The sequence below is a fragment of the Botryllus schlosseri genome, chromosome 4 (assembly GCF_051294905.1).
Source record: "Botryllus schlosseri isolate E-star chromosome 4, Bs_hap1, whole genome shotgun sequence".
In the NCBI taxonomy this organism is placed as follows: domain Eukaryota; kingdom Metazoa; phylum Chordata; class Ascidiacea; order Stolidobranchia; family Styelidae; genus Botryllus; species Botryllus schlosseri.
In genome coordinates, this window is record NC_137239.1 from 23930585 (window position 1) to 23947800 (window position 17216).

General features: G+C 41.9%; 2 protein-coding genes across 2 annotated transcripts; one reads left to right on the plus strand and one right to left on the minus strand.

Moving 5' to 3' along the window:
- Positions 1-3852: 3852 nt before the first annotated feature.
- On the minus strand, positions 3853-8763 carry LOC145438324 (pyridoxal 5'-phosphate synthase subunit PdxT-like). The gene is made up of 5 exons (XM_080315723.1): positions 8506-8763; positions 8017-8173; positions 6872-6991; positions 6732-6809; positions 3853-5589 (listed from the first exon to the last, which is right to left on the minus strand). Exons 1-5 carry the CDS (start codon positions 8526-8528, stop codon positions 5206-5208), a joined length of 762 nt encoding a protein of 253 aa, XP_080171849.1. The 5' UTR covers positions 8529-8763; the 3' UTR covers positions 3853-5205.
- A 591-nt stretch (positions 8764-9354) lies between these two features.
- LOC145438313 (uncharacterized) lies at positions 9355-17016 on the plus strand. The gene is made up of 2 exons (XM_080315709.1): positions 9355-14246; positions 14282-17016. The coding sequence occupies exon 1, from the start codon at positions 12887-12889 to the stop codon at positions 14129-14131; it is 1245 nt and encodes a 414-aa protein (XP_080171835.1). The 5' UTR covers positions 9355-12886; the 3' UTR covers positions 14132-14246; positions 14282-17016.
- Positions 17017-17216: the final 200 nt, after the last annotated feature.

Consider the following 17216-nt stretch of genomic DNA (forward strand, 5'->3'; position numbering starts at 1 on the left):
TATCTGGAAAACACAGTGAATGCAGAAAACAAGAACGGCAGGAAATGAACGTCGCAGGCTACGCGGCGGTCGAGTGTGGTGTGAGCGCCGAATAGCGGCGAAAGATGCAGTGAAGCTGAGGTGCTCGAAAACACGAGATAGCGTTGCCTAGTAGTATGTTCCACAGCTAATCATAATCAGCTTTCTATTATTTTTATCCGCTCAAGACACACAAATAATATACTAGTGGGTAGGTTACCATATTTTGGAATCGGGGAAGGAGGACACCTTTTCAAAATTTTCAAACACAGAATACCGGCGGAGAATCCTGAAAAAGTGGTAAATTTCTACCACTTCGTAGTCGGTTGACTAAGAAAAAGGTCAACTTTCGCTCAGCTCCCGAAATACCCGCCGGAGCGTCACTTCGGTGCTGATTTACAGCATCTCAGTCGAATTTTGCTATAAATTTGACCAAAATTCCTAAAAAAGAGGACAAAATCTCAAAAAGGATGACATTTAGGCGTCCTCGGAGGACATTTTCAAAAACCCGAAAAAGGAGGACGTATGGTAACCCTACTAGTGGGAAAGTGTGGAACAGCATCTCGCCAGCTAGCCGACAGTCGTCGAGCATGTCCTGTCGACATTCAAGTTGGAATAGGCCAATACTCGTCGCTTCTACTGAATAAATATTCGTCAGCCCCCAAGATTACCAGACACTTTATCATTGGGTTATTGGTTTAATAGCAATTTTTATCAGTTGAATACACCACAAAAATGCGATACAATGAAAGATAGGAAGGTGTCGAAGCGACTTGGAGTATAGTCTATGCAATCAGACACCCCCCTTGGCCTAGGTGATTTAAAGAGGAGGCATGCACACTGCATGAAAAGTAAAGAAGATGGTAGAGAAAAAATAAAGCGACAAGAAATGGGGCGGCATGTCATGCAAAGCGAGATCGATAGGTCAGTCGTGGTCCGATAATCTTGAGGATGGACTATAGTAGCCTATATTTATTTAGTAGTAATTGCTTGTATTTCGACTTGAATGTAGACATGCTCGTCGACTGTCGGATGGCCGGCGGGATACTGTTCCACACATCAGGTCCGGCATATTGGATGAAGCGATGATCTTTTCGGTCGATCATATGATATTTGGATGACGTGGACGCGCGTGCGTGTGTTGTAGCCTATACTTGTGGGCTTTTGATTCCGAGGTAAAGAAGTCATTGAAATATTCGAGGCAACGACCGCAGTGGAACTGATACATAAACTTGGCGATTTCTAGTTTCCACATATCTTCTGTTTAGGACACTGAATCTCTTCAGCAGCGACTTGTTGGATGGGCAACCAGGTCCCTAATAGCTATGACAGGGATTACTTCATGTTGTAGTTATTGCAGTGGGTCGAGTGCAGTTTTACTGGCAGCCCCCAACAGAGGATGCCATATTGTAACTTCTTCCATTGGATTAAAAGAGTATTAGGAGAACCCAGGCTGGCATGAAGCGTCTAACGCTGTAGAACAGGCCGCACTTCGATGATAATTTAATGTCTAGGGTTTGAATATGACTCTCTCAGGACATGTTTTTTCATGTTATCTTGTTTTACATTTCATTCATCGTGTGACTCCTCTTTACATCGCCTAGGCCCAGGTGGGTGTCTGATCCAAGCCGTGTCCAGTCCACACCGTCCTATCTTTACAATTCATTGCAATCTTGTGGTGTAATGATCCGACAAAGTTGTTAACAAACCGAACTGGACTATGCGATGCAATGTCGAAAGGACCAATCTCAATATAGCATCCACCTATTGGCCTCATGTCCGATGTAACAGCGACTGATCTCGGTCATTCGGCCACCTGTCTTTCTTGTATTTCTCCTATGCGGGATTGCGGGTTCTATCTGGACTTTTCTTAATGTGAGACATCGAAAGAAGAACTGCTGCACCACCAGATCGCTGCTTTGAGTTGAGTTCGACTCCAGACGTCTTGGAGGTTTATCTATAATTGCTATCACGTCCGCATGAGCGGTCTTTAACAAAAAAGTCAAGAGCTAAAGCTCCGTGCTATAAAGCAGGCAGCTCAGGAAAAACACTGAAGAAGATTGACCTGGTGTAAAATGACCATAGAGTTGCCGAAACACCATAACAACAACGACATATTTGCCATTGGCTAGGGATATTGCCATATTTTGGAATCCGGCGAAGAGGACACTCTTTCAAAACCTTATGGTTAGTTTCACGGAATCGAATATAGCTGATTTTGTAATATCTACTGGAATAACCTTGTGTTGACTAAAGAAAAACGTCGTCACTAGGATTTGACTCGCGAATTACCAGCTATAAAAGTTGTAAAGGAGGACATTTAGGCGTCCTAGGGGGAGATTTTCGCTTTCCTGAAAAAGAAGGACGTATGGTAACCATACCATAGGCCCCACTCCTTCCGAAAAGTCTAACTCCGTTTATTCGTTCAAGCGCGAGACAGTGGGCCCGTAGACAATAACTTACGCGACACTCGTGCTTGTGGGTTCAGGGGTCGGGTTATTACAAAACACATGCTCAGATTTCTGGCTGCCGACAATCTGGTCTTGTGCAGATCAGTGTTGGGATCAAGTCACTACCTTCGAGTCACGAGTCATTGCACATTTTGACTCGAGTCAAGTCAAGTCACTCGTTTTTTGGAGGTGACTCGAGTCAAGTCAAGTCACGAGTCAAGTCACAATTCAAGTCATAGTGAATTTTCGAAGTATGAGTGATGATTCAAAGTCATTACATTTTGCTCGCTGCATGAAGGACAGATTAATTGGCCATTTATCTTGAATCATATAACGAATATGGAGTTAAATACATGCTAAAAGGCGTTGTACCACTGACGCACACGTAGAACTGCTAATAAAATACATGAATAACTGTATAGCTACATGTTATAGATTGTTATTATCATCCAAAATTGAGGATCGAATACGAAGCCTCGAAAAGTTGGAACAAATTTATATCGTACAATACCCAACCATCCATACGTCCGTGAGAATACAAACGCATAAACTATATTCGTTCGATTTAAATCATACAAGAGGATTGGTAAATGTGAGCGCTATGCACAATGTTAGCACCGACCACTGAGCCGTCTAAGAAACAGAGATACGTTACTATATTAGATTAATCTACTACTACGACAACGTAAGCTGTGATTATTTTGTTTGCAGTCAATTTATTTGTGATATAACAATGGAGGATCAGTGAAACCCGAAACGTACTATCAGTGAATGACTGGTTGCTTGCACAAGTGACACCGGCGTATCGCAAACAATCCGAACATACACAAGATGCAGAGATTTAATCGACAACGTTTACTTGATGACTCGAGAATTTTGCTCCGAGTCACGAGTCAATCCACATTTCTGAAGCGCCGAGTCAAGTCAAGTCATTTTGGCAAAGTGACTCGAGTCAAGTCATATGAAAAAGGTGACTCGAGTCATCCCAACACTGGTGCAGATACGGTCGATAATCAAAACACAGGATTGAAGCCTGCCAATAAAGCACCAATCTTTACGCCCGTCACATCACGATTGATGCTCTCCGCAAACATTGTTCCTGCTATGAGTATTTTTCCGTGCACAAGTCCAGAACGTGTTTACAATTTTGTGCGTTTTCTTGCGCCCGAGATACACTACGTACAATGCGACAAGGCACAAGTTCTTTATCTCACTATTCATTCTCTCTGCACCGCATGCGTTAATTTGCCAAGCAGATCCTTTTGTCGTTTTTCAAGACGCTGCAGCGCTGCCGACTACACCTGATAAACCTCCGACTTTACGAAATGACATCGGAGCCCATTGCTGTAAAGCGTCGCGACTAAAGAAGACAACCACACCACGATAAAATGTAAACACATCAGATACCGGAAAATTCAAAGGCAAGACAAGGCGTTGTAATTGATCAACCCACAAACGACAGAACTCCAGCAAGCAGAGGCGGCCCAAGGCAGTGATTGTCGCACCGGAGTATTGACTAATCTCGAGAATATCTAGTCGATTACAATCACATTTAGAACTAGTGATTTTCGAGCCACTTCATTCTGCTTATAACAGAAGTACACAAGATGATCTGTGAGGTGGCCAGTAACGAAGTACTTACTCTACTTACTGGTTAAGGTCTCAGACTCGGACTACATCCACCTATACTACGCGAGAGAAATTGTCATAATGAATGGGCGAAATATTCCCCGTACAACTGTAACAAGAGTTACGGTATTGTAAGACCCGAAAAATAGGACACTTGAAAAATTCTGAAAGCTCCAGCAGCGCAAAAAAAAACGCCGAATTTGAAAACCTTTTCGACCGACAGTACTGTGTTGACTGAAAAAAAGGGTCATCACTTCGGCTCGACTACCGATTTACCCGTTTTTTTAATAAACTCCGACGTTCGCTGCGTCGGGGTTTAGTTTCTGATCGCAGTTCATTACTTTTTTGAAAAAGAGAGGACAAATTCCCCAAAACGAGGACATTTAGGCGTCCTCAGAGGACGCTTTCAATTTATTGAAAAAGAACAGTTACTTTTAAAAGATGAAAGATGGTAACCCTACTGCAACTGAATATGTTTCCGAAAATAGCACCAATTACACTACACCAGTGGTTCCCAACCTTTTTCGACTCGTCGCCCCCTTTTTCATCTCGACACAAATCTTCGCCCCCATATTTACGGAGCCGGAAAAGACGGCGTCAAATCGGGAATTTCATTCACCTAAATCTGATTCCTGGTGAATTTATTAAAAAAGGCCGATTTTCCGAGGTGGCAGATGCTCGGAAAACCGTTTCAAGCGTCTAATTTCCATCAAGTCGACTTTTTCTTCGCATCATATGCAGAATGACTGTGTTAATCAAAAATATCTCACTAGACGTTCGGACATTTTCGCCCCCTTGTTTTTCAAAACCGCCCACTGGGGGGCGATATCTCCCGCGTTGGGTGGGAACCACTGCACTATATCAAAGTAGAAGGTACTTTTAGGATATGTTCGCATTACTTTTCTGAGTTAAATTGCAACAAAAATTGTGCAAAATAGACAACAACTTGAAGTAGTTTTGACATACTTCGGAAATTGTTATTTGTAACAGAGTAGAAGTTTATGCGTTACCTCTACTTCAACTTGACTGCCAATGCTGACTACCTCTGCCAACCAGTGACCGCTCTCTCGCCTTCAAAGGCCACTAAATACGCGAAGAGATTCTCGATTCAAGCGGCACCATACTTTCGTTCTAAAGCCTGCCGCAGAAAAAACGCGTGCCACCTCACATCATCAGTCAACTCTGGGTGGAAGGTCATCGCCATGATATTGTTCTGCATCACTCCGACGGGTTGACTGCGGGAGCCGTTCGGTACGGCCGGCATGTCCACGAGCTCGGACCGACCGCACAGCACCGCGACTTTCTCAGAGTCTACCGATTTTATGACGGGCGCGCGCAGGAACACGCCGCTAAACGGTCGCGCGGCAACAACGGCGTCCGCGTTTCCGTAGGGGTCTTTGACTCGCGGGTCGTACACTTCAATGTCGATAACGTGACTTTCGCGCTGCCGCCCGAACCCGTTGCGTTCGCACGTGATGTCGACGCCGCCAACCTAAACAAGGGCTACGTGTATGATCTGCTGCAACGAACGCTATTTCATCACCTGTTTTCTAGCGCGTATCCCTAAATTTTTTTTGAACGGTTGGGATAGACCCCAGGGTTGTAACCAAGTCACAAGGTTCCGAGTCACAAGTCAATCTCGCTTTCATAGTTTTGACTCGAGTCAAGTCGAGTAATTTTCAATCTGTCACCGAGTCAAGTCAGCTAGTACAGGGTCGAGTCCGAGTCGTAGCGTTTTGACTCGAGTCCTGAGTTCAAGTCAATATGTTCACTGACCAGTTTTAAGTTCAATCCAGTTCAACCCACTTTTTTCAACTCTGCTCGAGTGATATGAAATGGCTCGCATTCAAATTAGAGTAATTTTCCTCAGTTTTACCAGTTTCTGGCCCTATTTTCAAGTATCAGGACTGGTAGACGAAATAACAATAATGCGGTAACCGTACTATTTTCGAAGTTACAATGAAATGCCTGTCATGGCCATCCTAATCTCGAGTCATATGACTTGGTTCGCGTCGCGCACAATGACTCGAGTACAAGTTGTGTCAATACAAAAATTGATCACCAATAAAAATGAACACCTGGGATACATACGATAGGGTTGTTCAGGATTGACCAACCAGAGCTTTTGCCTACTTACAACACCTCCTGTTGTGTGTTATTTTCAGGTTACTTCTACTTAATAGTTTCATGTTTTCCAGGCAAATTGAGCAAATTTAGAACATGACTTCTACTCAAGTATCAAAACTGGCTACTTGAAAACATGTGACCTTGTTTTTAGTCAATTTACTGTGCCTTATACATTTATCAAAAATGTTTCATCGTGTTTTGTTTTCTATCACAATTGCACTTTGGAATGCAATTTAGCATCAATAAATAATTCAATACCTTTTAATCCAACTGACAACTGAGATTGGATTGTACATTTACAGATATTATCCTATGGAGAATCCTAAGACATGGTGATGATTACTAGGCACATTTAATGATTCCTAAGGCAGTGTGAGATAGCAAAGTGATGCATAGGAAGACATTGTAGCGATGTAGCACTTTAAGCCATATACCAGATGTAAAAACCCCAGCATATATATTATATTTATGGAGGATAAGCAAAATTGCATCATATAGAATACTCACGGAAACGATGGGCTTTCTTCCGGCATTTTCAATCGTATTACTGAAGATTATCAAACCGGCGCACGTTCCCATTACAAACTGTTAAGAAATAATCAGTTGCTTACGAAATACAGTGAGGTCATACATTAGCAGCAGGATACCTTATTCTGTTGCTTTGTCCACGCTTGGAGGCGATCTACAAAATTGTTTGCTTCTATAAATCGAGAGATGACAGTCGTTTCGCCGCCAGGAACGATCAAAGCATCCAGAGATTCGTCGACCTTTGACACAATAAATGGAAAACGTTCAAGACGTGACTATTCTAGTTGTAAACAGTTTAATATAGACAGAATAATTATGTTCGTTAGTAAGGGTAGGAATTTCGAGATGGACCGGGTCCGTGGTCGGTAACTAGTGATCCACGGACTGTTGCCATTCCGCAAGCCAGCAAAAAGCTGGTATACTTTCATAAGTTAAGTTACGGTTCAAAATTTGAGTGGTCAAGATCACTGATAAAACTCAACATAAAATTCAAGGTGATGTCTTCTATCGATTGAAAATGTGTGTTACTGTCTTACTGGGCAATGGGCATCCTTCAGTGACCTAATAGCCTACTGTACAAACTACTAAATTTCCATTGTTTCGTTTGTGTTTTTTGAAGACCAGTCGATGGAAAAATTCACTTTAGAGCCGCTCCGCAGAGTAAAAAAGTTGCCGACGTCTGTACTAGATCCTAACGTATTCAAGGTTACTTAAAGGGGCACTGGACTCTAAAAATGATGTGGTCTCAAATTGAAGGGCAAAACGAAAGAAAAATTTTGGCAGCAGCCGTTTTCTTCAGAACGCCACCGTAATGGAGCTGTAATGAATTGAAATTTCCATAGTTGCAGCACGCTCCAGCAGTCACGCAGAGATCGAACTATATATAGTTGTCAGCCGATGTTATGAAGGAAATAGAATACACTAGGCCCGATTTTGACATAAATCTCCTGACTGGACATCTTCCGTTGAACGCGGTATCTAAACCACCTTGGCGTGTACGACATATTTCCTTCATAACATCGGCTGACAACTATATAAAGTTTGATCTCTGCATGACTGCTGGAGCGTGCTGCAACTATGGAAATTTCAATTCATTACAGCTCCATTACGGTGGCGCTCTGAAGAAAACGGCTGCTGCCAAAATTTTTCTTTCGTTTTGCCCTTCAATCTGAGACCACATCATTTTTAGAGTGCAGTGCCCCTTTAATCTGTGCATGCAGTTAGTCTTCGGCTGCAATTTGTTACTCCCGTAATTGCATCTTACCTGGTCAACATTTCGCACCGTGACAGTTTCTACTTCCACATTACCCCATTGACTTTCATAGTTTGATCGCAGTTCTTTTGCTGCTCGACAAGTCACATGTACATGCTCAATGAAGCTCCCAATGATAGCGAGAACGCCAACTTTCAGACGTTTTAGGCTGCAAAGTTGGATGGATTCATTATCTCAGATACGGTAGGCTATAAAATAACTAACGGTGACTCAAATTAAGGGTCAGAAATAACTTTATATGCCTGCACTGAGCCTGGTCCCTAGTTATTTCAAATAAGTAGGGATCAGGGTCACTGCAGCAGGTAAATAAAAGGTGCCTGAAATTATCATTTTGAATAGCTCTCACTGAAGTGGAAAGAGACGACAACCAACAGGTGATTGGTACAGTAGTACTCATTCCAGCTCAAATACTATCATTGAATAGGCACGTTATATATTATGTTATAATAGTTATATTAATTAAGTATATTGCATCGATACCTTTTCGATTCTTCATCCGTCATGGTACTGGTGTCTTACTTAGTTGCGGCACTAGCTTTGTTGTATTCACTCGTATCATCCAACCTACGATAATAATAGGCGTAGCTCTCCTTACTGACTAAACCATATATATATGCGTTGGTTCATAACCTAAATACTCGTAGTACGCATGTTGCCAATCCTAACATATGTCGATATCACCTTGGCATGGAAATTTATTGATTTAGTAACGCTTCGATTGTTTTTTCAACAAACAGCAAATCATTTTTGGACTGACATTTACTGCAAAACGGACTTTCCGCAAAATGCAGATTTAAAAAAAAACTGATATCATTAGTAAACTCTCCATACAACGACGATAACAACTCGTTGACTTCATGCCCTAATGTTCTTTGCCTTGTCTACTGTGTTGAGATCCGAGCAGTAGATGACGCTAGAGTTTTGTTTACGTTTTTGCAACATTGCTTGCAGAAGAATGACAACAGATGCACTTGCACACCCATTTCTTTGTTGTGGCGAGTACGGCAGAGGGTTATTGTTGTTGCGCTGAACTGCATCGCTATATCACCGTCGTATAGGTGTACTGTATGCATGTTAGTAGCGAGTAGCCTATATATATTTACGACGTGACCCGAGTTATTTGTTTTGGATTGTACTCGTACTCGCGAACTCAATGTCAGAAGCAGAAATCATAGAGATGAGCCTGATTGGAATTGTTGGCCTTTTTGCCTGATATATCAGGTGAGCAGCGATGATTTTCCAAGTTAAAGTAACTTAATAAAAAATAATTAAAAAATAAAATATAGTGTGAGCACAGGACACCGATTCCATACAGGGAGATGAGGAGGTTTAGGTTTAGGTTGGTTTTTGAAGTATGAAAATCTATATATATATCGATAGGTCAACGATTCGAACATTCCATACATGTAATGTGTGGTTAGTATATTTGGGTTTTCGTGTAGACTGTAATGACGTGATATTTACTGAAATCTTCATTCATTCATTTCCTTCACTAGAGCCAGGGACTGTTCTTATGTCAATATCAATTATAATCTTTAAAACTATTGTTTGTGAAGTAAGCCTGTTGTTATATATTATTATACTGGATCTTTCCAATACCTTTCTGAATGTTTGAATTCATTAAATAGGCTAGTCTGGTAGCCTAACTACTTTGTGAATGATGATGCCAGAGAAGATATAATGGGAGGTTTAGTTTCTCCCGAAGCATTGAGAATTTGAGAGGTGTCACTACTTCTGCAGGCATTGCCTGTAAACCTCCCATGAAAGTATTCCATAAATATGCGATCAGGGCCGTGGGGCTTTTTCACTTTACCACCGAGTGCACCGACTTCAACTCCGACGGTATAGACATTTTCCATATTATACAAACTCCGACTTTAAACACACTGACTCCTGATCGAACTCCTATAATTTCTTCACAGAACTCAGACTGTGACTCCAACATTCTTGTTAATATATTCAGAAAATAACATCAACCTATTTTTTTATTCATTAAAAACTGTGCTCGTATACAGAAATCAAGTTTGTCAAGGTCGCCTAAGTGAACAACTTTGTAACTTATGTAACTGCAACGCCACTTTTTAATCACATTTGAGAGCATTTGATGTGATGATTAAAAAGCATTTTAGCTAAGTACGTCTCCCGTCAGTATGCATTTCCTCAACTCCGTGTTACAAAATTTCTGCGACTCCGACAAGAGAAAATCTAACAAAATTTTGACGCAGCCCTTATGCTATACAGAACGAAATCAATTAGTTTTACTCCATTTTGCAATATGGTTACTACACTAGAAATACAATTTGAATAAGTGTGTGAAAGTTCAAAGGGCAAGATGTGGATAAGGATAATACCTGGTAAATTATTACTATGGATCGGTAACGATATATTAATTTGTTCGCTGTATAAATACTCGCATGAATGCACTTGATCGGTTTAGTGTGCATTCTAATTAATCCTATGGCCGCATAGTCATTTACCAGATAAGAAGAGCATTAGCCGGTAATTCATGTAAATATTTGTAACATTCAATATGGATATCCCACAGTGCAAATCATTACATTATCGTAAATCGGCATATGTTACCCATATCTTTATTTATGCATTTACACATTAGTATGCATATGCTGAATGTGGTTGTTTTTCTTCTAGGGACACAGCCTATGTTCTATTGAAGATTCTCTTTGATTCTGAAAAAAAAAAATTGAATTGAGAATGCCTACTTTCCCTAGTCTACAGATTATTCGCTGTAAATCATCTTTCTTCCACCTAAAGGTTTGTAGCTATGACATTAATGTTACGTCAATTATGCTGGCAACATATTGTACTTATTCCTCCAGTGCATCAGGAAATAATCATATTAATAGGCTGCCATCTTATGAAGGTTTTTGCAATGACTTAGCATTAGTCTGTGCTGTTAGTTGAAGTCATTGATATGCTTGCAATAATACAGGTTCACGAATCATCCAGGCTTGTGATTAAAATGCCAATTGTGCAATTGCAAATCATGTTGGATAATAGCTCATTGCATGCACACTTTCTTGTAACTGGAAGATATTGTGACCAGTCATATAATAAAAAGGCTGGTCTGTCTTTACCGCTAGTGGCTAGCTACTTACTGATACTTGTAGATCACATCGTACGTGGTAGGTACATCGCATTAAAAATGTTTGCTCAGCTTGTGCTGTTAGTTATTGTAATAGTAATGTCCGGTTTTGATATTTTATGTCGATGCTTTGGTAAAAGCTTTATGCTCAGACCTTCACAAAGGACTTCCTGCCTAGCTGCGTCATTCCTGCTAATGGATTGAGAACCGTTAGGGAAGTCAAAATACAGTCGGGAAAGTAGGCAACAGTAGACAGGTCAGGCATAGGACGAAATGAAGCATTTTTTTGATTTTCACGCTGCTTACACACAATTTAACTTATTCTATGGTACCGTACCTAAACAATCATATTTGTGACTAACAGGATGATCCTAATCCTATTACTAGTTTGTTCAATAGATGGAAGATACTGTTTTAATGTGTATTAAAACATGAAGCTCGTATATTGATTGTGTTCACGATTATCGGCAAAGACGGATAATCTTAAGCTCAGTTAATGTAGTGGTGATTATAGCGTTTTACCACATCAGAGAAGGCTGCCTGTATTTAATAATCAGGCTAGTCTGTATGTAGTGCAGTATGTCCGATGTCCATGCACCAGTTTTATTTCATGAGTCCAAACTGTATTTGATAGGGGAATTGTACACAGAGGTGATCAGAAACGAAGTGTTTCTACTTTTCAGTAGAGTAGGTTTAGCCTACACTTGCACTGTTTACTCAAGTGGTTATGTTTTTCCACTTGTACATTTTTTGGGAAAAACTTCTTGAGCAATTTTTAACACTGTGGTAGTAGTAAAGTAGGCTACTGTATTTGTAATATCAGTTATTAGTGAAATTGTCATAAGGACCACTGGAAATAGCCCCTGTTGTCACGGTAACTAAGTATATTGAAGATGGCAACTAATTGGAGTGTCATTGGACCTTTTGCTTGAGTCGCAAACATTGACTGCGTCTTGCAATTTTGAAAGTAGCCACCACCGAATCAACGCTCTTAAGTATGCGTCCTCAACCTCATGACCAAATCTTCTTTCTGAAACTATGTACCGTGCATGATTCGTTTTCTGACCATTCATTCTTACTTCTGCTTAATAGTTTTGATATATTTTGGCAAAATAGCCCTATAGTGCTTACTTTTTTACTTGGAAGTTGCCTGCTCGTAATTGTCTAGAAATTCACGACCTTACAGTTTTACCTGTGTAGCAGCAAGACGGACTACTTCGATAACCTCGGATGGTTACACCTTAAACGCATAAACGCTTTAATGGTTAGAGTGCTAAGGCAATGTTACCACCTCCAGTTCATGGATATCTAGAACTCTATCTCTCTTCCAATTGTAGGCTACGTTGCATACCAGTCAGCCTCTGGATTACCGGACCACGACCCAACATATCGATCTCGCCTTCGCCACACACCACCTCATTTCGTCTCTTGCTTTTTATATTCTCTGCTTTACTTTACATTCAGTGTCCATGCCTCTTCTCTACTTAGCCTAGGTGAAGGTGGGTGTCAGATTTCAAAGACTACTCCAAGTCGTTTCGACACCTTCCTATCTTTTTGTTGTATCGCAGTTTTTTGGTGTTTTGAAATAATGAAAGTATTAATATACTGATACTGATCCCTGAATTTATCTTCAAGGCGCCTCAGCATTGGCTTCACAGGTCTTAAAATCTGCATCTTTTTCAGCTTACTCACCCTAGCTTATAATATTCGCTGCCTGGTTTTACCTAATTTACCACATTTGACCATGATAAACTCGTCATGAAAGTGACTTGCTGCTGTTTCACTTGCATCATCGGCGAGGAGAAGGGTGAACGCACGGAAGAAAACAACCGCCTGCTACAATCTGACAACGATGACGCCCTGCCACCCGTCAAGCAAAGCCGGTACTCTCGGTCACCCTCAGCACTTAGCAGCTCGTCTACTATGAGAGGATTATCGACTGAAAGCGGCGAGCCTCTGTCTGAGTCGCTCGATGGGTCTGGGCCGCCCAAAGAGAAGTTCAGTAAGGCTGTTAATGTGCTGAAAAAATACAATGTCATGTCGTCGAAATACAAAACAAAAGAGCTAGAACGGCAAATGTCTTTGCCCGCGCGGCTGCGTATTCGTATCGGGCTTAAATTAATGACCATGAGCAACACGGTGAAGGTATCTGTGATCGAAGCAACAGATGTGATGCACGCGTTAAAATGTAAAGGTCTACCGGATTCGTCGGCTTCCAGCGACCAGGAGGAGTCTTTAATAGTGCAGGTGCGCACGAAGATACTACACTCGGAAGTGCGCGGGCATACGAAAAAGTACGAAATCCAAGGCGCGCTGTCCGGCCCGTTGAAGTTTAAAAGCGAGTCGGTGCACGCTATTGGTCTCGACGAGTTTTTGCACAGCAAAATTCGATTTCGGTTTTACTGCGTCATGAAGCACACTCGCGACAAGCTGCTGGGAGAATGCACTCTAGACGTGGAGACTCTTAACTATGATAAAAATCAGCCGACTCCATTCGTCGTGTTAGATTTATACGACTCTGCTGTTTCAGAGTTTGGCACCGCCAGTTCTCTATCTCCGGGCGTCACAAGCAGAGCTCCTAGTTACGAAAGCCAGCCCAGTACGGATAATGATACGCGCGGGTCTACTACGCCGAAGATACAGAGACAGGCGAAAATACGCGGACAGGACTCGGAGCTGCGTTCCAGCATGAGAAGAGACGCGGAGAAAACTGATGATTCTGCGGATAAATCCGGGGAGGAGTCATCGATTCGGAAAGCTCTCGGAAAGCTGCGAGGCAGCGCCTCGAAGGATAAGTCGATGGACTCGATCGAGTCGGCGGCTGCTTCGAACGAATTCGAACATTTGAAAGTTTCGCTGAGCGAAAGGACGAAGAAAATCGGGGAGCTTGAAGATTCGTCTGCGGCCATGGCGGATTCCGCCGGCAACTTCAGTCTGCTTAGTGTTAAACTCAAGGAAAAGTACAAGTCAAAGGTAGGAAAAAGCAAATCGTCAGACTCGTGAACGCCCGGTGTGCGGAACATGGAACAGTGACGGTAGCAATATGACACGGTCGCGGTATATGTCGGGATAGGTTATCTGTGATACCAAGAGTAAACCGTGAACTGGACTGTGGTAAATGTCATCGGTCGGGTTCAGCTGGTTCCGTGGTACTTGAGATTTTATGATATCAGCACACTTTTGCGACAGAACCGGATGACCTGAGATTTGAAGCTCACCGCTGGGAAAAGACCCTGGGCTCTGTGAGCCCTACTCGGAATATGGCAGACTATTATACTATAGGCTACCAGGGTTACTCGATTAATTTTATTCAAGTTGAAAATTTGATGAGGCCCGTTTTAAATCTCATGACATAACGTACGTACAGTCATTCAAATGATAGCCTATCACTGTATACAAAATCGGAGCGGTATCAGTAAAACAAATAAGTGAAATGTAACTGTTGTGCTGTCAGTCAAATCTAGTGGGGAAATTGGCACTTTTGTTGCTAGTTTATATATATCTTGATTTTGAAGTGGTGGTGAAGATTTTCACAGGCCATACAGACACGAAATCTATTCTTTATGAAGTACATGTTTGAAAACGCCGACTCGCAGCTGTAAGTGGACGAAAACATAGTGAGTTTATTGCATTCAATATTGTGCGTATAGATTTCCGCAATGGAAATAATGGCGAAATGAACGCATCTAAAAATATATACTGTATCGAAAAGGCATTGAAGCGCCAATAAGGCGAGGTAAATCGCAGTCACCTTGCGTTGTGGACTCGGATTCAGGAAACGGCGCGCATCAGCCAGCGTTTCGTGATACAAAGTCCCTGCAAACGCGCTCATCCTCACAGAACAATGCGCCGCGTATGACGCCGGCTCGGTATATGCCATTGTGTCGATTGTGCGTCGACGCTGCTCATTCAGGAAGAGCACGCAGTGTTCAATACGGGGTAGTCGATGCGATGGTAGCTCAATGTGACTAATTCTTAATGCGTTATTCCCAAATTGCCATGCTTGTAGGTTGCCACCCACTAGCCTAGTCGGTGACTCAATGGATTGCATGTTCACGTTCTCTTGTTTGGCCGTAGGTGTTTGGCGCACTTGCTAATGCAACGTGGCCAAAAATTCATGTCTGTCCCGCTGTGATATCGGATATTTCCGTTATAGTAACGCTTAATGCGTAGTGTACTCGCCGGTATGCATATAACATATGGATGGGAAATGCTGCCTTTTCGGATTTTGTTTTTCCTGGCGTGTGGAGGCTTGATGCTGTGTCGGTATCATCGTCTTCGATTTGAGCATCATTTGCGCAGTTTTGCGTGATGCGACTGCTCTTGCCAATTTTCTGAATTGATCTCTCTAATCATTGTATGTTCGTATGCCCGATATTCATAAAAGCACACTTGGACAACTAGAATTTAATTAAGTCCGAATTAAGATTGGAGCTCAAAAAACATTTCACAAATTAGATTAGAATTAGTAGACATCCGGAACTATCTAATGGTCCAAGTCTGCCTTAAAGATTGCAAGTCTAAACAACTAGCAATCAAAGCTACTCGGGCGTACCTGGTGATGTTTAATGTACAAGATAAACTACGTCATGGATTGCTCTAATTTGTATGTTATTAACTTCCGAATCGAAACATAAGCTCATGATCTATTGTCTTGTGGAAATGTACTCATGATATCGAAGGTGATGTCGCTATGAATTTTCGGTCACACGACACCCGCATGAGAATATCATGTGCTTTGGTTTCGCATATGAAAACTGTCTTACGTCACCGATTTTTCTTCACTCTAAGCTATGTAATGTTATGAGACCTTGACGCCGCAGCCACTGTCAATACATTGAAAGCTGATTATGCATAGCGCAGGTACTGTGTAATCACAACATATTGATCCCCGGCGCGGTGCACATGTATAAGTCCATTTGTTTGGTATCATTAATCCGCGGTAGGATTCCCATCAGAAATCTCCACCGCCTTAAAATCAATTATGGATTGTAAATCCCGATTAGCCTATTCCCAACGCTCTGCCTTCGATACCACGGCTACCGTAATTCCAACGCCGCTGTTGCGATACCCGCTTTTTAGTGATAATGACTAGAAGACTCGCGTAATCCGTCTATGGCAGTGGTTCTCAACTTGCGGTGGTAAGCGAAGTCATTTCAGATGGTACTCACTAAATGCACAAATCGTTAACGTAATTGTAGGAAATGTCTTTATCGAATGCATAGTTAGATATTTTATTCGTCATTCGACTCAGTCGCACCCCGCCGAGATAAGCGTGTCTAAAAGAAACGATTGCAACTATCACATTAAATTTTGCCTTGTTAGTGTGTGCTATTTTTAATCAGGAGCGGATCAGCTTCTGGGCCGCATTTTTTTTCGAAATTTCCGGGCCGTCTTATTTGCTAATCCACCCATAATAATAATCCTATGCACATTTGGAGCAAAGACTTTTCGTTCATCTGTAGGTGCGCAACAAAAAAAGGTTGTGCACGGCAAGAAAAGGGTTGAGAATCACTGTTTTAATTCGGTCACATACAGTTTCAAAATATACCAGCCGATAGCCCACTCCTAATCGTCGACATTCCGTGTTTCATTCACGCCCACATGCCACTGTCGCACAGCTTAATTTTGTGTCTGGTAATTCGCGTTACTTATTTCGACGATGCTTCAAATGACACCGCCAGGTTCATGTTGACTTCCACTGCCAGTTTTCAGCCTCGCAGAGTTCAACTTGTTACAGACGTACTCTATTTCCAGCATATTGGGGCACGTTGCAATGCTATGCTGTGTGTTATGACTCGCTGGCTATTGAGCCTTTTACTTTTCTTGTGCTGTACGTGTCTTGTTCGTTTTCCCGCGTTGCAGAATGAGATTATTATGCTATTGCAGTTTGCAGTGTTTTCATGCCCGGCTCTAGAGCCGTATTCTGCTTTTCTGTTATCGACATCGTGTTGGACTAAAAGGCTTCATTTCCTGTACCGGATCAAAAATGCTCAGATTTCAAATCCGGATCTGAATATGAGCTTCAAAGCTCAATCGGAATCCTGTATTCATTTGATATCATGCCCGTTGATAGCTTGGTTGTGGT

Bases quoted from the DNA above. Each gene is read 5' to 3' on its own strand.
- LOC145438324 (XM_080315723.1), bottom strand. From the start codon at position 8,528: ATGACGGATGAAGAATCGAAAAG. The intron at 8,174-8,505 runs GTATCGATGCAA...CCAACTTTGCAG, and splicing joins ACGGATGAAGAATCGAAAAG to CCTAAAACGTCTGAAAGTTG. The intron at 5,590-6,731 runs GTGAGTATTCTA...GCCCTTGTTTAG, and splicing joins GAAGAAAGCCCATCGTTTCC to GTTGGCGGCGTCGACATCAC.
- LOC145438313 (XM_080315709.1), top strand. From the start codon at position 12,887: ATGAAAGTGACTTGCTGCTGTTTCACTTGCATCATCGGCGAGGAGAAG.